Here is a 21,782-nt window from a genome sequence, read left to right as displayed (position 1 = left end):
GGCTGCCTTCGTGAGCCGGGTGCCAGGCTCTCCTAAGACCTCAACATACTCGGCTTTAATTCTGAGCTGTCCATACACATTTTTGATAAACACCCCTTTCTGATTTAAGCTCACTTGTGCGGGTTTGTTACTTGCAACCGTAAGAGACAGTGAAGACCAGTGCAGCACTCTAGGGCACGACCCACGTTGTCCTGATTTTGTATCCCCCATGTCTAGAATACTGGTAGCACAGCTGGGGTTTAATCCACGCCTGCTGAAGGAATGATGGGTACCGGTACAGGTCCTATTAAAAAGGTCAAGTCTATTTAATTCAGGAGTTATAAAATCTAATTTATAACATACCAAGTACGCAACAGTACCCAAACGGCTGCTATAAATCCCAGGCTGAACGTGGGAGATCAGCTGAATGAAACCTTCAAGGGACTGCTAAAGCCCTGTCTGCCGGCAACACGAGAGAAATACAAAGTCACACGAAACGTTCTCAGAAAACTGAGCTTACGGAAGCTCAATGTGAAATTTCACTTCAACCTTTCACTCATGTAAGTATTGAGGGACACCTCTGAAATACGCAAGTTGACTTTTCCTCAAGGAAATATTTATTGCATACTACGAGTGATTATATTTTACAGCAAAATTAAATTAAATGGATACACTTTTCATAAACATAAATTGGAAATCAAGGCATCCATGAAATGTATATGCTGAACCAAAGTCCCAGTTTTCAGCATTCAGCAGCTAATCATGGTTCCCGTCCAGGGCCACCAGTCCATGATTTCAAAAAGTTGAGGATCTTGTCAGTGACTGGAACCAAATCTTCTTTATATGTGACAATTGTTTCCAAGTAAAATCCTTTCGGGGGCTCAAGCATTTCATTTCTTGAGCCATCCTTTTGCTCTACTTCATCACCTTAGAAAAAAATGGAACACCCGAATTATTAACTTTTAATTTTTTTTAAGATTTTATTTATTTGACAGAGACACAGTGAGAGAGGGAACACAACAGGGGGAGTGGGAGAGGGAGAAGCGGGCTTCCCGCTGAGCAGGGAGCCCCCCACGTGACTCGATCCCAGGACCCCCTGAGATCATGACCTGAGCTGAAGGCAGACGCTTAACGACTGAGCCACTCAGGCGCCCCTTAACTTTTATTTTAAGATAGCAGTCCTTAAAATTATTAGTCAAGTCTTGGAAATAAAATAAATTAAGGTAGGAATCACCCCTACCCCCGTCAGATTCCTGACACTATTTTCTTTCTGCGAAAAATAAAAATAAATATGACATGACCATTACAGACCCGTGTACTTTCAGGCCGCTGATAAGCTTTATCACCAAAGGTAATCTTCAGCACGGTTTTTACAGAAGAGCTTTCCTGAGATAAAACACTTAACAGATCATACAATCAACTCGTTTGAAATGTACCACCGAATGGCTTTTAGTATATTTAGATCTGTGCAACCGCAGTTTTCGGTTATTTTCCGCCTCTAGCAAGTCCCGCCCCATCAACTCCACCCCTTCAGCCTCAGGCAACTAGAATCGGACAGGGGTCTACGGACTTCCAGCACATTTCTGAAGGCTCAGGGATTTCCTTTTCCGCCCAGGAATTGGGAAGATTTTAATACCGCTCGGCTGGCGGAAGTGCTGAAACTGCTCGCCAAGTGCGACGGAGGCTCAGGTAACCGAGGCATCACCTCTTTAAATAAATCACCCTCCGGGGTCTCTGACATTCCCTCTGGAATCTTACACAGATTCTTCAAATACACAAGAAGCAGGTGGGAAGATTGAAAAGGTAGTTCCAGGCAGATTCCATTACAGCGAATTGCTCTCAACAATGGTTTGGCAGAATAAACCCGGTATTTGCGGCACAGCGAAGCCGCTTCTATGACCCCGTCAGGACGCCCCACCGAAGGCTGCGGGAGGGTCGTACCTGGTGGCTTGCGTTTTTTCCGGCCTAAATAAAACATGGAGCCCAGCGTGGTCCAAGCGCCCACCGCGTAGACCACGGACATCCGCCGGTACCAAGACGTGGCCTGGACCGCGCGCATTGTGCGGCTCCGGCAAGGATTCGACCCCGGGAGGCCAGGGCGGAGGCGGGCCTTCCGGCCGGCGCGTCACAACAACAGCCACCTCCAATGGAGAGCCGATCCCGGGAGGCCGCTTCCTGCCCTGGCCCCGAGGCATCCTGGGGCGTGTAGTCCCGAAAGTCGCGCCGGGGAATTGGACCCTAAGGTGTGGGGTTTAGGGGGCTTCCGCGCTGCGCCGCGGAGGGACAGCCTCGCATACTACGTGACACCAAATGATAATCTCTCTGAACAAACTTCTCGCATGGAAAATTGTAACACCTGCCTTACACAGGATTCAGATGGTATTTGTAAAGATTACGTCCACTCCTCCTGCAGCTCTCAGATACGCGAGAATGCCTGTCTCCCCCCGCAGCTCTTCCCCATTTTCCTTTCTGGAACCCAGTCCGGGTGAGCCTTGGGTTCCCCCTGGTCAAAGGTAATCTCTCCACTGGGGTGTGGGTCCTATTCTTTACTGCCTCCCCGGGATTACACTCTAACTCTACCCACATCTCAAAAGCAGAACATCTCCTTTGACTGCCCACCTTCAACTTGTCCCTTAACCATACGTTTCTAAATTCAAAGCATAATCTACCCCCACTCCAACAGACCAAACAACTTGAGAGCAAAAGTGATGTGCTTGGCACAGCGTGGACATTCAGTAAATAGCCATATCCAGTAACTACTTTTCAGCCATAATCAAATTTGATTTCTAAAGCATTTGACACCATTGACCACACCTGCTCCTTTCATGGCTTCAAATACATCATTTTCTTCGGTATCTCTGTGTCCTTCAGGACTCTTTCCACTTCTCCCACACTTTAGAAATTGTTTTGCCATACACAAAAAAATGAACTCTAAATGGATCACAGGCTTAAATGTAAAAGCTAGAACTACAAACCTAGAAGAAAACACAGGGGAAAATTGGCCACCTTGGGATGGGTAAGATTTTTTTTAGAATACAGACAGCATGAACCATAAAACAAATACTGGTAACTGGACTTTTTCAGAATTAAAACTTTTGCTTTTCAAAAGCCATAGTTAAGAAAATGAAACAAGCCACAAAATTAAATATTCAAATACCTATATTTGACCAAGGACTTGTATCCAGAATATAAAAGGACAACTTAAAACTCAATTATAAAAAGACAACCCTACTAAAAATCAGGCAACAAATTTGAACAAGCTCTTAACAAAAGAAGATATACAAATGGACAATAAGCACAGGGACATCATTAGTCATCACAGAAAAGCAAATTAAAACCACAAGACACCATTACACACCTATTAGAATGACTAAAATTTATATTAAGAATACCAACAGTTATAAGGATTTGGAGCAATCAGACCTCTTACTAGTGGGAACATAACCTCTTTGCAATACTGACAGTTTCTTAAAAAGTTGAACATACACCTACCATATTACTCAGATATTCCATTCCTAGTCATTTATCCAAAAGAGATGAAAACATATCCACACAGACATGTAAATGGATGTTCACAGAGCTTTAGTCACAAGAGCCCAAAATGGGAAACAACCCAAATCGCCATCATCTGGTGAAACGATAAACGAAATGTGGTATACCACTCCGCAATAAAAAAGAATTACTGATATATGCAGCTACATGGTGAATCTCAAATGGATTATGCTAAAGAAGCCAGACACAAATGAAACTAGACAAAATTCTAGGAACAAACCAATCTGGAGTGGGACAAAGCTGACCAGTACTTGCCTCCTAAGGAAACCATTGGGGAGATAGAAATGTTCTGTATGGTGGTGGTGGTTTCATAGGCGTACACATCTGTCAAAACTCATTGAACTGGGGGCCCCTGCATGGCTCAGTCGGTTAAGCGTCTGCCTTGGGCTCAGGTCATGATCCCAGGGTCCTGGGATTGAGTCCTGCATCAGGCTCCCCGCTGTGGGGAGTCTGCTTCTCCCTTTTCCCCTCCTCCCCACTTGTGTGTGCTCTCTCTCTCACACACACACATAAATAAAATCTTTAAAAAAAAAAAAAACTCACTGAACTATATACTTTAAATGTGAGCAGCTCATTGTATGTAAGTTATACCTCAATAAAGTTGTTAAAAACAAAACAAAAACATCCGTATTCAGTTGCAAGATTGCTTCTCTTATCCTGAGCAACTTTGCTCATATTATTTATTTGTTAATGACTGAAATCTGCTCCAAATGCTCCTGAAAGCAAATACATATTAATTACTCCCAACCTGCTGGGCATTCTGTTATCTCTCACAAGCTCCCTAAACTCAAAAGGTCCAGGATTGAATTTATCAATGCTAGAAAAGAGCAAAGAACTCCTTCTTTTTCTGTAATTCAGAGAATGATTGACATATCACCCAAGCCAGAAACCTGATTTCAGACTCTTGCCTAACACCCCACCTCTGTCTAAATACCTGCCTCTGTTCAGGCCTCACCTGGATTCCAGCTTCCTCGCATCCATCCTGCCACTCTCCTGTTTTTAAAATCCCTAACTGGTCATTTCCCCTGCCTAAGAGGTCAGAGGCTTTCCTTGCCTTCAAGATGGATTTCAGAGTCTTCATTAGGCACACTGGGCTCCATGCTTTCCACCTCAGGATGGCTGCTTTCCATACACTATTCCCCATCTCCATGTTCTCTCTGGGAACAGCCACCAGTACCCAGAGGTAGAACCTGCATGGCAATGTCTTCTATATTATATGCCACCACTGGTGGCACCCAGTGGTGCCACCTCACCTCAGCACCTAAACTCATTGTCACTGAAGAGAACACCAGTGCAAGGTGCGTCTATCACATCCTACCTTCTGTTAATTTGAAATGGAAAGGCCCAAGGTGGAACAGTTTCACCCTTAATCTCTATAGGTTTCTGTGCTCTTCTGTATGATGTATCTCAATTAAAAATTTTATCAGGCACCTGGGTGGCTCAGTTAAGCATCTCTTGATCTCAGTTCAGGTCTTGATCTCAGGGTCATGAATTCAAATCCCGTGTTGGGCTCCATGCTGGGCATGGAGCCTACTTAAAAAAAATCTGGGGCACCTGGGTGGCTCAGTCTGTTGAGCGTCTGCCTTTGGTTCAGATTATGATCTCAGGGTCCTGGGATCGAGCCCCATGTTGGGCTCCCTGCTCAGTGGGGAGTCTGCTTCTTCCTCTACCTCTGCTCCTCCCCCCTGCTCTCTCTCTCAAATATTTTTTTAAATCCAAAAAATAAGAAAAATATCCTACAGAAAAGGTACACAGAATAGAAGCCCTTGGCATTTAAAATGTGTTAAACACCTTAAGATAGGAAAGGTCCCCAGAACGTACACCAAAGGCAAAAGGCTGTGATACAAATTCAAAATATAAAGAAGAATCAATCCAGATGGCCCAACATCCAATGAATAGGAGTTTCCAGCTTTGTTTTTCTAGAGGACTCAGTACCTTCTCATAAATTACACACTTTACTTCTAATTTTTTTTTACTGTTTGTCTTCCCTAACTAGAACACAAGCTCCACCAGGGCAGAAATTTATTTTATTGGCTACATTCCCAGTGTCTGTAAGATACTCCATACATAGCAAATTGTCGAATGAATAAAAAAATAGCTCCAAAGTTCCGAGAGAAAGTTGTTTGGGGCCTAGAATTTTATACCCAGCAAAGCTGTCAAGTATGAAGACAGAATAGATTCAGTGAGTTATCTCCCATGTAATTTAAGATAGCAGATGACTTATGGGATAAAAGGAATTGTAGAACCCAGGCCTCAAAACAAAAGAAATTCCTGGATGACTTGTCATAGCAAATCAGCCTGTGATGAAAGGGGAGATCAAGAATGGACTTCAGGGTGCCTGGGTGGCTCAGCTGGTTGGGCAACTGCCTTCAGCTCGGGTCATGATCTTGGAGTCCTGGGATTGAGTCCACATCAGGCTCCCTGCTCAGCAGATAGTCTGCTTCTCCCTCTGACCCTCCATGCTTTCATGCCCTTTCTCTCTCAAATGGGTAAATAAAATCTTTATAAAAAAAATAAAGAATGGACTTCATTCAGTAGAATAAGAAATTCAAATTTCTGAATAAAGAGAAAACAAAATCTTCTCCCCCCGCCAAAAAAAATTAGAATCTCTAGGGAAAACAACAACAAATACATGAAGTTATGATGCAAAAAAGAAGCAAACCAACCTGTGGAGTGCTAGAATATAAGAACGTAAGTGACTGATTTTGTCACTGGGAACGTTTTCCTTCAAGTGGTGTAGGGACTGAGACAGCAAACCCTTGGAGAAAAATGTAATACTACCTGACTCGAACACGGACAATGTTTACATTATCACCATTGTGTAAATGATCTTTATTAGTTTTCAACTTTCAGAATGAACTTTGAGACAGAAGACGTAACTGTGCTTATAGGTCAGAATGTAAATTTTACCAAGCTTGATAATATAAAAATAAAGGTATAGAAAGGTCCTCATTTTGGAAAATGGGAATTGAGAGACACATTGGCTAACACTGATACATCAACAAATAACTTGAAAGGAAAGGTTAAAACCAGTCACCTCTAAAAAGTAGTTCTAGGCTCAGGGAGTGAACTGTTATTATAAAGCTCTTTAGGATACACTGTTTTGTTTTGTTTCTTAAAACCATGCATATATTACTTTGATTAAAAAACAGTACCTGTTCATTTTACTTGATGCCCGAGATAAATGTATTGTCACTCTGTTACGGCCACTGATGCCCATCAGCCACTCTTTATGGCTACCTGGGCTGTGCTGTTTACATGTGAGTTAGGGACCGTGCACTCCAGACAGCTCTGCCTTGATGATAAAGTTTCACCTATTTCAAGCTTTCCCTCGGTTAACATTAAGACAGAAAAGGAAGATTAAGTTCAGGAAATATCTCTCAGGGGAGTCACTAAAAACACACACATACACACACAGAGACTTCAGGAAATCAAATTTGTATTAGGACTATTTTAGCCGGTGCTTTCTTTATCCAGATTTATTTCCTTTCTGATCATTATGATTTTCACCTAAATAAGTTGCCAAAATACATTACCTCTGATTTTATATAACTGTAAAGTTAGGATATAAAAAGCATATAAACATCTACAAGTACCAAAACGTTTATGACCTTAGAACTTCATGATGCAGGAAAAGGGGCACAAATAAGGAATACAAATAAATTATAATCTAAAGAGTTACATACAATGCTTCCTTTGATTATTTATTAAAACCCACAAGTAAAGTGAAAGGAATGTTTTTAAGCCGTTATCAGCAATTGTGAACACAATCCGATGTGTTCTTCAATGTTCTGCTCACATCTTCCAGCTTAACAAGCACTGGAGACAGCCAGCTTCTTCAAATGATCCATGAATACCTGCAGGCTAACATCATCAGTTAGGATGGGTGCTCCTGTTTCCTGAAATTTAATGGTAAAGATTTATTGGCAGGTATCTGAAAAGCTGGTTAGAATTCATGAATTATTAAGGACCCTTCCACCACCCTGGAACACTCACAGTGTTACCCCCTCTGCTAGGTAGGAGGACTCTCGCCACTGCCATCCTCTGCTTAGCTAACTATTCTATCAACTGAAGCACAATTTCCCCACAAAACCCTTCTCCAACCCACTGAGGTCAGGCCATCCCTGCCACTACAGACAGTTCGGGCATATGCCCTTCTGCTTTAATCCTCTCCATAGTGCTGATGACTCGTCCGGAGTCTGGCTGCCCATCAAGCATGAGCTGCTGGAGGCCACACACCCTGTGTCTCACCTTCCCCATCACTCTGCCAGCACCTAACCCAATGTTCTTCATGCCCTGCTTACAAGAGAAGCTTGTAGGGTGCCATATTTACTAATGAGTGGATCAGGATCTCCACTGAAAAGATGGATATCTGTACTATCAGAAATGTTCATGATTTATGTAATGTGAAGGGAAAAGAACTGAATAGAAACCTTGATTTCTAGTAAGATCCCAAATTTGTAAAAAATAAGTAAAAATATACATAATATACACATTCCAGCTTCCTACAAAGAAGCTGGAAGTACTTAACTCTAGATAGTGGCATTATAAGTAATGTTAATTTTCTTTCTTAATCTTTTCTTTAACATATTCAAATTTTCCAAAATGATACTGCACTACTATTAGGAAAATATAAGCATAATTAAAATTTTATAAGATGCCTTCCGGGAAGAAGGAGTACCTGTGCTTTTCTCTATTCCTTCCACTAAGCACAACTAGAAACCCTGGGCATTTTATATAAAAGAAACATAAGACTATGAAAGGTGGAGAGAAGAGAGCAGACAAACCAGGGCCCTGAGTCCCAAGGAACAACACAGTGGTGAGTGCCCTGGGTTTCCTTTTTGCCTCATATATCCCAAGCCTGGAGCTGAAAAGGTTGGTAAACAATCACTGGACACAGACAAAAACAGAGAGAAAGCCAACTTTCTCTAGCTAAAGGACCAGCATAGCCTAGCAAAACAACAAATGTTAGATAATAACTCCAGTCAAAGATGACAGAAAAAACTGTGGCCCCACCCACACCAGCAAAGGCTGAGTGAGCACCGTAGACTGCCACCCTCACAAGACAGTAACAAGGGACCCCAACACCCCTACCAGGATGCTCTCTGAGAAGGCTAAGTATGGCACTGGGAACTTCCTCCCCAACGGCCAGGGGGACGTCTCCCTAATTGCCATGGTACCAGTAGAGACCATTTGGGGAGCCTGCACTTCGACCCAGACCTGGCAGTAGTAAGATGTCCTCCGTGCCCCCTGCACTGGGTATCAGAGGCGGCCTAGTGGAGAGTCAGCACTTTCACTACCATCCAACACTAACAAGGCCATCTCCATGGTGGGATTAGTGGAGACCAGGTGGGGAGCTGGAAACACCCATCCCCACCCAACAGTAACAGTGAATTGTCCCCCACCCACATGTCATGTCATGTCAAGAGGCCAATGGAAAACCTGGTTTGCTATCTGGCAGTAATGAAACAATGTCTTCCCCAATTCTCTCCCAAAGCAGCATGATTAAAAGCCAGCTAAAACAGCCGATTTCAATAGATCCAGGGTCTCATAACAAACATGTAAATGTTCACATTTCAATCAAAAATCACTTGTCATACCAACAGCCAAGATCTCAAAGTGAATGAAAAACAGTCAGCAGGTATTAACACCAAATTGACAACAGTGTTAGAATTATCTCACAAAGACTTCAAAGCAGCTCCAATGAGCAATTACGAACATACTTGAAACAAATGAGAAAACAGAAAGCCTGAAAGAATGTCTCAGGAAAGAAGTAGACATAAAGAAAAACCAAAGTAAAGTTTTAAAACTGAAAAATACAGAAACAAATAAAAAGCTCGGTGTGTGAGTTCATTAAAGAAAAGGAACAGAGGGTTCTAGAGGGGAGGGGGTGGGGGGATGGGTTAGCCTGGTGATGGGTATTAAAGAGGGCACATTCTGCGTGGAGCACTGGGTGTTATGCACAAACAATGAATCATGGAACACTACATCAAAAACTAATGATGTAATGTATGGTGATTAACATAACAATAAAAAAATTATTAAAAAAAAAGAAAAAGGAACAGAGACAATAATCAGTGAACTGGAAGATAAAATAATAGAAATTACCCAACTGAAAAATAGAAAACAGGTGGGAAAAAAATGAACAGGGTACCCGGGACCTGTGGAACCACAAAAGGCTTGACATGCATGTCACTGGAGTCCTAGAGAGAAAGGAAAAGGAAGATGGGCTGAAAAACTATTCAAAGAATAATGGCTGATAACTACCCAATTTTGGCAAGAGAGATAAATACACAGAATCAAGAAGCCAAGCAAATTCTCAATAGGATATATCCAAAGAAATCCACACCAAACGCAGAGTATTTAGACTTCTGAAAAACTAGTATTAATAAAGAAACAATCTTGAAAGCAGCCAGAGAAAAATGACATCTTACCTATAGGGGAAAAACAATAATGACAACGAATTTCTCATCAGAAACCAGAGAAGCCAAGAGAAGTGGCAAAATATTTTTCAGATGCCTAAAGAAAAGGACTGCCACCAGAATCCTGTATCTAGAGAAAATATCCTGCCTGAATGAAGGGGACATCAGGATTCTCAAATGAAAGAAAACTAAGAATCTATCATCAGGAGACCTAAAAGAATGGCTAAAGGAAGATCTCTAAACAGAAAGGAAACGATAAAGAAAGAAACTCGGAGTATCAAGAAGGCATACAGAACACAGTAAGCAAAAATATGGATAAATATAATAGGACTTGCATCTTCTCTTGAGATTTATAAATTATTTTTGATGGTTGAAGAAAAACTGTAACACCGACTAATCATGTAGAAGAAATACTTAACACAATTATAAATGGGGCAAGATAAAGGAATATAAAGGGGAGTAAGGTTTTTTTTAAGGATTTTGTTTATTCATTTGAAACAGATAGAGACAGATAGAGAGAGAGGATGAGCAGGGGGAGAGGCAGAGGGAGAAGCAGACTCCCTGCTGAGCTGGGAGCCCGACGTGGGGCTTGATCCCAGGACCCAGAGATCATGATCATAATCCAATTATAAAATGAATAAAGATTTCATTGAAGAAAATATATAGATGGAAAAGAAGTACATGAAAAGATGCTCAGCATCATTAGTCATTAAGAAAGTGTAATTTAAAACAATGTTATACCACTACACATCTACTGGAATAACTAAAAATCAAAATAATGACAATACCAAATGTTGGCAGGATGCAGAGAAAATGGATCACTCATACATTGCTAGTGGGGATGCAGAAGGAGGCAGTCCACTCTGGAAAACAATATGGTAGTTTCTTAGACTAACCATGTGACTACCATATCACTGAACAAATGTACTCCTGGGCATTTATCTTGGGGAAAGGAAGACTTCTGTTCGTGAGAAACCTATACATGACTATTCATAGCAGCTTTATTCTTAACGGTAAGGAACTGTGAACAACCCAGATGTCCTTCAACAGGTGACCGGTTAAACAACTACAGTACATCGATAACAACTACAATGTATCAATACCACAGAATATTACCTGGCAAGTAAAAAGAAACAAATTATTGATTCATGCAACAACCTGGATGAATCTCTAGACAATCATGCTGAGGGAAAAAAGCCAGTCCCCAAAGGTTACATACCACGCGATTTCACATACATAATATTCTTGACAAAATCATAGAAGTGAAGAACACGGCAGCAGTTGCCAGGTGTTAAGAGGTGGAGGCTGGAGGGAAGTGAGAGTGACTATACAAGGGCAAATGAGAGATCCCTGTGGTGATGGAAACGTGTATCTGGACCTTATCTATGTCAATAGCCTGACTGTGATACTGCATTATGGTTGTGCAAGATATTCCCACTGGGGGACACAAGGTGAAGAGCACAGAGAATCTCTCCATATTACTTCTGACAACTGCTTGTAAATTTACAACTGCCTCAAAACAAAGTTTAATTTTCAAAAATGCTATAAGAAAAGAGGGAATGGAAAGACTTGAGAGAGACATAAATGTTGGGAATAATTAGCTAAAGGAGACAGAGGCTGAAAAGTGAGGAGGAGATAGAGCCAGTGGTGAGCAGGTGTTTTTGCCCCACACGCTTGGGAGAGAGAAGAGTGGGGTTGGGGGGCAAAGGGGGGTCTGGGGAGATGTTGCTGTGTCTATGAAGAGAGCCAAACGCAGGTCACACTACAGAGTTCTGCCCTCTGGCCCGAATCTGTCATATTAGGCTGTGTACTGCAGAAGGGGATCCACACGAGGCGCCCCCTCCCGTCTCAGCTATGTACTGAAAGCTTTTTCTCCCCCCCAGCAAAATACCTGAGTTAGTCTGTCTCTAAGGCCAAAACAGATCCATTTGGTAACTAGTTTTTCAAAAAGGAGCCTGGCCTCCTCCCCAGATACCTGACAATTTCTTTCTCTTTTTTTTTTTTTAAAGATTTTTGTTTATTTGTCAGAGAGAGAGAGAGCACAAGCAGGGGGAGCAGCAGAGGGAGAGGGAGAAGCAGGCTCCTCACTGAGCAAGGAGCCCAATGTGGAACTCGATCCCAGGACCCTGGGATCATGACCTGAGCCGAAGGCAGACGCTTAATGACTGAGCCACCCAGGTGTCCCCTTGACAATTTCTTACCTGTCCCCAGGCATACAGGTTATTGTGTGTCTGAGATGGGTTCACTTTGGACAAAAGGAATCGAGCCTTTAAAAACACAAGAGATTTAAAGATTATAAGTGACATTAATATTGGTGTAGTAGGAAAAAAGTTTTTACCGCATTTCCTTTTGTTAAATTAGCTTTTTTTTTTTTAAAGATTTTTTTTTATCTATTTCTGTGTGGGAGGGAGAGAGAGAGTGAGAGTGAGAATGCACAAGCAGGGGGAGTGGCAGGCAGAGGGAGCAGCAGCTCCCCACTGAGCAAGGAGCCAGCTGCAGGACTCGATCCCAGGACCCTGGGATCATGACCTGAGCCGAAGGCAGACGCCCAACCGACTGAGCCACCCAGGCGTCCCTAAATTAGTTGTTTTTTTTTTTTTTTTTAACACCACAAAGGCACCCATTTCATTAGTGTAAGCCAATGACTCTCCATTTATTAGGGTTCCTGAAGCATGAAGTGTTTTATTTTGGCAATCCTCTACTTTTACATTAATGTTACCACTCATTTAAGAAGTCATATTTGGAAGTTTGCCCGAGTGTCAGTTTAAGTCACCACATGAAATATTAACCATGCCGTTTGGATATACAGCCATTTACCTCATGAAACCACCAGAACACGAGAGCTGGAATTCAGCTCACTCACCTGGCTGCCTCCGTGCTCCGTGTTAATGTAACGTGGCATGGGGAAGCGCGCTTGCAGAATCTCTTGGGCATCATCCAGTGGTGCTTGCAGGAGGTGCTTGAAGTTTTCATACTCAGCCATGTCCTGGTACCCAGCTTTACGCCACTGGGCTATGGTCTGCACCAAGACAAACCAACAACCAAAACCATTGTGGAAACATGGAAACAACACTCTCTTCTGACACTCCTGACATTCTAACACTCCCACTACCACCCAGAACTTGTTTCCAGTGAAGAAGTCATGTCAAGAACGATGAGGTGCAGTAGGTAGCAAGGGGAGCTGGGTAGGACAAGTGTGAGTAAGCAAAGAGATGCAGCCAGGACACCCCCACCTACACAGTTCTCCCAGAAACGTCAGAGCCATCAGTCACACCTCTTCCCTTTCTACCTGTACATACCAACCAGCTAAAAACACCCAGGGAACAGCTGTCCCAAGGAGCCACCCGGCCTTTCCATCTCCACTGCCATCACTGGGTCCAGCCGCCCATGTCCTTCCAGCTGGTAGGGAAAGGGATCTATTGGCTTCCTACATGGAATCCATCCCCTCTTTCTCTTCCCTAGGGGCACATCTCTACGCCTAACTCCAGTGCCTAGTGTCACCCAGACTCATCCCCAACTCCCCTGGGCTCTGAGTTAGGATACCCTTGGTGGGGGAGAGAAAAGCTGCAAGGATCAATGCACGGGTGTTCATTAGGCAAGTAGAAGGCAATATCCTACAGCATAGAAGGTAAAGCCAATCTCCTCACCTCAGCTGACACTGTGTCTCCCCCTCTTTTATCCCCATTGGCAACAGCTCTAGAAAATGCCTTGTGCACACAGGAAATCAAGAAATATTCGCTAACTGATTAATATAACTTTAGAAATAACCTAACGTGCATTCACGTGTTATTCAGGGGACACTAAAAAAGAAAACAGCGGAGAGGGGAAAGGGAGTAAGAGGATGTAACGAGTGATCGATGGGTTTCAAAAACAGAACTGTTAGTCTGATACCAGAAGGAAGATTCTCTTTAGCTGCTTCCTTCTGCAGCCTGCTCTCCCCTTTTCAGAGTTTCCAGTAGCATTTTTCAGGTCTTAATTTCTGACTGACTGGTAGCATAGAGGAAATGCCCATAAGCTTGTTTGGGTCCAAGAGTTCATCCGAACACCCACAACCAGCAGACATGGGGCTTTTGGAGAGTGAGAACCATGTCACTGTCTCTGTCTTTAGAAACCATCACTTGCATGCACACAGACAGTACTCAATAAACGTGTGAATGAGCAGGATGGGGGCTGTGGTCAGAAAGTCTTTAAGGCTGAGCTGAAGGCATAGAAACCTACATCATTATTGCTCCCATAGGAACCAGTGGGAACAGCAGTTGGTCACCCAACGGGGCAAGCACCTAGCAGAGTGGGTGTTAATATGCTGAAAAAAGTTAAAAACTGTAAAATGCATATTACTATCAGAAAACGAATTCGTCCTAAGTTATTAAGGGAATTCTGAAATACAATGTATGCCTTTGCAGAACATTTGAAATCACATCTAACATATAGATAGACTAGGAAGTCAAGTCAATCACCAAAGCAATTTATTGAAGGTAGAGAATGGACAACAGAAGGAAAAGAATTTATCAATGAACATAATGCTCAGTTAAAGGATTTTCTTCAGAGGAGCCATTCCCTTTCTTAGGAAACCCCTCTGAGGAAGAAAGGGGCTCCCCCCTGAAAGCCATCCACAGTCATCCTAGGGATCCACAGACCAGTGTAAGGGTCAGGGTGCCATGTTATTTCATCAAAGAAAAACTGCAGTCCCAAATTTATTGTTTTTGGTGGTTTTTTTTTTTTAAAGATTTTATTTATTTATTTGTCAGACAGAGAGTGAGAGAGAGAAAGGAGAGAGAGGACAAACAGGGGGAGCAGGCAGAGGGAGAAGGAGGCTCCCTGCTGAGCAAGGAGCCCAATACGGGACTTGATCCCAGGACCCTGGGATCATGACCTGAGCTGAAGGCAGATGCTTAACTGACTGAGCCACCCAGGCATCCCCAAACTTATCGTTTACTAATAACTCTAATGTAACTCCAAAAGGACAGCAGTGTGTGTCAAGAGTCAACTAAGGGAAAGTACACTGACCTTGTCTTGCAACTCGAAAAGCAGTAAGTTAGAGTGATTTAAAAGGACCACCTGAGATTTACTTACAGCAAATATAATTAAAATTACTGAGTATACAAATACCCCAGGGACCTGAAAAAAAGATTTAACCGCTATACTCATTCTAATAAACAGCGGGTCTTCTAAGCCCCAATTATTCCAAATGTCACAAAAACCTAAATTAAGAAAAAGAAAGCCAAAACAATAGTAAGGAAAGAAATTAGTATCTTCTTACCTCACCAAGATAAATGACAATTTGGAAGAAAGTATCCATCAGCAAAATTCTGTCAGCTAGAATGCTGCTGCTGTCCAAGAGTACTGGCTGAAGAAGAAGGGAGAGAGACGGCGTTGGTCTTCCCCCTGTGCCCCCGACGGCGACCGCTCCACCCCCCCCACCTAGGTGGTCTACACAACGGCTACGTACGAATGGCACCCAGCACAATGGCTCTCTCCATCTTTAAGGAAACTCCTGCTTTCTGCTCCCTGACCTGGCAGTTCTAGGTATCAACTTTGTATGAGAAAGAGGCTCCAAATAATCCCTCATCAACTGGGAAGAGAGATTAAGGACATCTTTTGCTCCAGGAACCAGAGATAATTCTAAACATTCTCAGTTTTGTGTTAGAAATGTATTTTATCTATTGGAGACACAGCCTCTCAAATCTATTGCCATAGTTGACTGAAAACAGCGATGCCTGTATGAAAAAGAATAGCTTGTAATAGGAGTTTTAAAAGTTTATTACAACAATCCATTTTATTATAATTTCTATTTCAATAATAAAAGTAATGTACTCTTTAAGGAAAATTTGAAAATTTGTCTCCAAGTCCAACAAATATTCATCATTTATTTTCACATAGTTTTTAATTCTTGTATGCTAAAAAATACATAATTTAGGAAAGTTTCTATTTTGATTTTTTTCATGTAATTTTATTTTTTTTAGTAATATCTATACCCAATGAGGGGCTTGAACTCACAACCCAGAGATCAAGAGTCCCATGCTCGGCCGACTGAGCTACCCAGGTACTGCCCCCTTTCTAAAATAATTACATTCGATGCTTGTATCTTTTTTCTTCTTGTTTTTTTAATTTTTATTTTTAAGTAATCTCTAAGCCCAACGTGGGGCTCGAACTCATGACCCCAGGATAAAGGGTCGCCTGCTCTACCAACTGAGCCAGCCAGGCTCCCCTTCATATAATATTTTAATATTTTATCACATTACATAAACTTTATAAATATTTCTTAGATTACTTATTTTCCTACTATTAAACACTTGGATTGTTTTCTAATCTCTATTATAATAGTTCATTTTCCTATTTCTTTGAACAAAGCTTTTCCTATATGTCAGAGGATTTCCTTCAGGCACAAGACATGGAATTACTGGGCCAAAGTAACTGGAAAAAAAAAGTACCTACGTATTTTTATGGTTTTTTTTTTTAAAGATTTTATTTATTTATTTGAGAGAGAGAGAGAATGAGAGATAGAGAGCACAAGAGGGAAGAGGGTCAGAGGGAGAAGCAGACTCCCTGCCGAGCAGGGAGCCCGATGTGGGACTCGATCCTGGGACTCCAGGATCATGACCTGACCCGAAGGCAGTCGCTTAACCAACTGAGCCACCCAGGCGCCCCTTATGTTTTTTTAATATATAATCCTGCCTTCCACAGATAATAGCTTTCTTTATATGTCCTGTGACTTTCTCCTATGTGTATTTTTTAATACTCAGAATTAATGTTAAATTACTATAAAGACTCAAAGTTTTCTTTTTTTTACAGCTTTGCTCTAAGAGTAAACTTGCTAGAAAAAAAAAAAATAACAACCTGTATTACGTGATTCCAATTCTGACAAAAGCATTCAGGTAAACCTCACCTCTGGTGGCCCGTGGAATGAATAGGAGTACAGAATGGGCTGGATCATGATGAGGGACTGGGTTAGATCCTGTCGGGCAAAATGGTGTCTGTAATACGATGACTCATCAGGACTGTTGTTAAACACTTGGAGAAATGGAGATCTTCTAAGATGGAACATGAACTGCATTTACAAAGAAAAAAAAAAAGAGACAAATGCATACAGCTGTAACTTTCTTAGACACCCAGACAGTGAGCTTGCCTCAGGTCTCTGAAAGAGAAGCTAGACTTTCAGACAAAGGCCTATGAATTCCTGTAAGCAGAAAGTACAATGGTAGTACCAAGGCCTGGAGGAAGAGGGAAACGGGAAATCTGTTGTTTAATAAGTATAGTTTCAGTTTTGCAGGTTAAAAAAGTTCTGGAGATCTGCTGCATAACAATGTGAATATACTGAAAACTACTGAACTGCACACTGAAAAATGGTTAAGAAGGTGTTTTTCACCACAATTATAAACATTATTTTTAAGAAAGGGGGAGGGGCCCTGTGGGTGTGTCAAAGCTTCCACAGGTAAGGGGAAAGGCAAAGAAGCGTTTATTTCTGGAGTCACTGGGCCAGGCTGCAGACAGAATGTCTGCTCTAGAGAGGCCACAGTGCCGTAAGGAAAAGGCACACTCTGGGCAGCCACAACTGTTGTGAGCACAATACCAGAAAGTACTAGTAGGATGGGGTGGGGATGGAGGGGCAGCAGGAAGCTTCCCAAGCCACTGGGGTCTGAAAGATGTTCATGAAGAGGCCAGAGGGAGGGGACTCCAGCTGCATGAGAGGCACTCAGGCTGGTGCACTGGCATCAGGGGTGGAGGGAAGAGAGGGATAAGAGAGGAGGCTGGAGAGGTATGTTCTTTACCCTGAGATCAGAAGGGGCAAGTCAGACTTTTAGCTCTCTCTAAAGAGGTGCCAATACTTAATAAATAAAAATAGAAATAAAAACAAAATAAAACGAGGCACCTGGGTTGCTCAGTTGGTTAAGAGTCCAACTCGTTTTTTTTTTTTTTTAAAGATTTTATTTATTTGACAGAGAGAGAGCGCACATGCAAAGGCAGGGGGAGCAGCAGAGGGAGAGGGAGAGGCAGGCTCCCCGCTGAGCAGGAGCCTGTGTGCGGCTCGATCCCAGGACCCTGGGACCATGACCTGAGCTGAAGGCAGATGCTTAACTGACTGAGTCACCCAGGCGCCCCAAGGGTCCAACTCTTGATCTCACCTTAGGTCTTGATCTCAAGGTCATGAGTTCAAGCCCCACGTTGGGAAAAAGAGGTGCCAGAACATGAAAATGAGCTGCTTTGAGAAGTATAAAGCTTCCTGAGACTCCAAATATTGAACCATTGGTTCCTACATAATAATCATGGCTGATAATCAATACATCCTGTGTGCAAGGCGCAAAGCACTTGAAAGAATGATTTAATTCTTCTAATATACCCACGAAGCAGGTTCTCTTACCACCTATAGTTTATGGGTGAGCAAACTGCGGGGTTGGCAACTTGCCCAAGGCCACTCACACTGAGGGGCAGAACCACTTTATTCTAGGCATCTGGCTACAGAGACTGGGCGCCTGACCTCTAACCTAGATGCCTCGACGAAAGGAATCTTACAAACCACCCCATCCGGTGGTTTTCTAACTGTGCTCTTCGGTCTAAGCGGGTCCATTGGGCCCAAGATGGGGGGGCGGTGGAAGGCACCCTGGCAGCAGCGGTGGTAAAGGTGGGCACAACCAGAGCAGCTGCAAGTCTGTCTGCTTCTGTGCTGGCTTCTGAGGGGGAGGGTCCTCTCCAAGAAAGGGCTCCACGACCTTAAAGAGACTGCAAACCACTTCTCCAGACCCACTCCTTCCTTGTAAAGAGGACACCAACATCCATGGGGCTTCAGGGCCTCTTCCAGGGTCAGCAGGGGCAGGGCCAGTGCTGGAGCTGCGCTTGGACTCTGGTAGTCCCGGGGCACCCTCCACAACACCAGGCAGCCTCGACTGCCTCAGCACAGGCCACAGGCGTGGGCATCAGGGACCACAGAGCCCTGCCCTGGGCCAGGGGTCAGGTGAAGGGACCTCTAAGGCCCCCTTTCAACCCTGAGAGTTCAAGCTATACAAGTTCATGACTGAAATCTATATCAACTTTCCAAATTCAGTAATCAAAAGAACAGTTCCTATTAGGATATCTGAGTGCTCACAAATTTATTTAAAAATGAGCGTGCTGCTCTCTACTTTTTCCTCATTAAGGCGTCTCTGAGGGGAGGGAAAAGAGTTGGCTCTGCTTCCGGTTACGGGAAAGCTGCACCCATGAAGGAACCACCTGAGAGTCGTGGGCCCCGCTGTGGAGCAGACCCACACTGACCAAGTGCCTAACGGGCGCCTGGGCCTGCGGGCAACACTCTCCGCCTCGGCTTGCCATCCTCACAACCACCCACCGAGGCCGGCTCTAGCTTCCTCATTTACAGATGAGGACGGACATCAGGAGAAGTAAATACACAGATTCCTGATGGCGGTTTCATGCCGTGTCCACTCCTCTCCCTGCTTTCACTGTCCGATGGCCCCCGAATGCCTGGTTCGTGCACAATGCGGTCATTTACAGGAGCTGCTTACTGCTGATTCCCATCCCTACACAGGTATCATTAAATATCTGTCATGATCTGTGGCCTCATTTTGTTATAATCACATTCATGGGTGCTTCATTTTCTTGAGCAGCTGCTGAGGTAGGTAGCTGCTTACCCAGAACCTCTACAAATGAAGAGATTCTGCTGTGGTCTTCAGCAACAACCCTGTTTTGCTGGGGTTGTTGGGGAGCCACTCTCTTCTCCTCCCTGCGTGTCATCTCTGTCTTCTGTAGGGCTGAGGCACTGTCTCGCACACAGACACAGTATCTGTCCTGAACTGAACAAACTTCATCACCTAGAGATGAAATAACCTAAGGGAAAGTACACTGACCTTGTCAGTGTACTTGTACTTGTCAGGACCCACCAAGTCCTCACTTTAGCCTGAGAGCTGAGAGATTTATTTCTATAACAATTTATTTTTCTTTAGTTATTTAAAAAATAGAGTGCTCGCTTCGGTAGCACATATACTAAAAAAAATACATGTTACTTACCTGAGGATACAGAGAGAAGGAATCTGATAACCTAAAAGACGTGGGGTCTTCTTTGTTATACTGTCCAAACTTCTGACACTGTTGAAAGAAAAGCAAAAAAGAAAAAAAAGAAAAAAGTCAAGTCACTGTCACCTGGAAAACTCCTTGCAGTAGGAGAGCTACATTCCAGTCTCAACTCTGACTGATTGAGGGTCCCAGACCAACGCTTCTCCAACACAGCCAGGCAGACCCATCACCCAGGGCACTGCTAAACACAGATTCTGATTCCGCAGATCTGGAGAGATCCTGCATTTCTACCCAGCTCCCAGGAGATGCTGCCGGAGGACTGCTCTGACCAGTCAGTGGCTCAAGGAGCTGTCTTAGGTGCCTCTTCCACAGGAGTGTTCCATAGGAAAAGCTCCTAAGTCTACAATACTACAGCTCAATTTTCTTCCTTTTTTCAAAGACAAGTTTCCAAACAACATTTTCTCTTCCGCTTTTATTTCCTCTTTGTTTCACACATCTCCTCTGGCCACTAGAGAACTGGACCCTCCGCCACTGAAAGAAAGCCCATCTCTGACAGTTGCCCTCTCTTACCAAGTCCGATGACCTGGTACGGCTCTCACCTTCCTGGACTCCCCAGCACCACAGGTCAAGTGGCTCCCCCAAAGTCTGTGAAATTCTCCTCCTATTTCCCCTCTCCAACGGATCCTTCTCTGTCTTGAGATGCCCTTCATCTCCCTACGCCCTAACAGTGGGTTCCTTGGAGGCTAGGTCTTGGCCCCCTGCTCCCATCCTCACTGCTTCAGCTACAAGTAACAGGAAAGCCAGACTGATGTCAACCATATCCACCCCCCCATCCCGCCCCTGTCCAGTGCTGCCTCTAACCTGAGCTCCTGTAGGGACTTCCACCCAACTACAGGATAGCTTCCCTCGGACGTACTTTCACAAGTTCATGAGTAAAGTAAGTTGAACTATTTATCACATTAAAGAAAAATTACGCCTCTCTCCACCCTTTCCCATCTTCCAGCTCTTTTACCTCTCCAACATCCTTGCAGTCACCCACACTCAAAACTTAAGTCAATGGTAATTTTTTGGTTTTTGATTCCACCTAGTTTGAATAAGCTTTATCAACTCTTCTTTCAGCATACATCCTGATTCCAAACTTTCCCTCCCCTTCGACTGTCCTACCACCACCCTGGTATCAGCTCTCGAGCCTCTAGAATCCTTCACTGGTCTCCCTATCAGTAGCCTTTCACCCTCCAGTCTATCTCATTTGGTAATGGTAAATGTAAACACAAGCATCATGCTGATGGCATGCCCCTGCATAAGAATCACACCTAAGCAGTGACTTAATTTTATTTTTTTTAAAGATTTTATTTATTTATTAGAGAGAGAGAGAGAGCATGAGAGGGGGGAGGGTCAGAGGGAGAAGCAGACTCCCCGCTGAGCGGGGAGTCCGATGTGGGACTCGATCCCGGGACTCCAGGATCATGACCTGAGCCAACGGCAGTCGCTTAACCAACTGAGCCACCCAGGCGCCCAGCAGTGACTTAACTTTAAAATCAAGGCATTCCAAACAATTGCACTACTGGGTATTTACCCCAAAGACACAAATGTAGGGATCCGAAGGGGTACGTGCACCCCAATGTTTATAGCAGCAATGTCCACAACAGCCAAACTGTGGAAAGAGCCAAGATGTCCATCGACAGATGAATGGATAAAGAAGATGTGGTATATATACACAATGGAATATTATGCAGCCATCAAAAGGAATGAGATCTTGCCATTTGCAATGACGTGGATAGAACTGGAGGGTGTTATGCTGAGTGAAATAAGTCAATCAGAGAAAGA

General features: G+C 43.5%; 2 protein-coding genes across 3 annotated transcripts in view; both read right to left on the bottom strand.

Moving 5' to 3' along the window:
• Positions 1–555: 555 nt before the first annotated feature.
• On the bottom strand, positions 556–2,095 carry SMIM26 (small integral membrane protein 26). The gene is made up of 2 exons (XM_025876891.2): positions 1,921–2,095; positions 556–906 (listed from the first exon to the last, which is right to left on the bottom strand). Exons 1-2 carry the CDS (start codon positions 2,036–2,038, stop codon positions 740–742), a joined length of 285 nt encoding a protein of 94 aa, XP_025732676.1. The 5' UTR covers positions 2,039–2,095; the 3' UTR covers positions 556–739.
• Positions 2,096–6,953: 4,858 nt separating this feature from the next.
• Positions 6,954–21,782, bottom strand: part of SEC23B (SEC23 homolog B, COPII coat complex component) — a 39,337-nt gene continuing 24,508 nt past the window's right edge. Inside the window, exons 15-20 of one of the 2 annotated variants that reach the window (XM_025876800.2) lie at positions 19,950–20,027; positions 16,840–17,001; positions 15,214–15,300; positions 12,817–12,972; positions 12,155–12,220; positions 6,954–7,430 (exon numbers count right to left, since the gene is read on the bottom strand). In XM_025876800.2, coding sequence (XP_025732585.1) covers positions 7,341–7,430; positions 12,155–12,220; positions 12,817–12,972; positions 15,214–15,300; positions 16,840–17,001; positions 19,950–20,027 — 639 coding nt within the window. In that variant the 3' untranslated portion in view covers positions 6,954–7,340. Of the gene's footprint in view, positions 7,431–10,747; positions 11,280–12,154; positions 12,221–12,816; positions 12,973–15,213; positions 15,301–16,839; positions 17,002–19,949; positions 20,028–21,782 lie in introns of those variants that run through there. The other variant, XM_025876801.2, reaches the window with a different exon arrangement.

Source organism: Callorhinus ursinus, unplaced genomic scaffold, assembly GCF_003265705.2.
Source record: "Callorhinus ursinus isolate GAN/ISIS: 27379988/994484 unplaced genomic scaffold, GSC_fseal_2.0 scaffold29, whole genome shotgun sequence".
NCBI lineage: Eukaryota > Metazoa > Chordata > Mammalia > Carnivora > Otariidae > Callorhinus > Callorhinus ursinus.
This window is presented reverse-complemented; position numbering and strand designations above follow the sequence as displayed.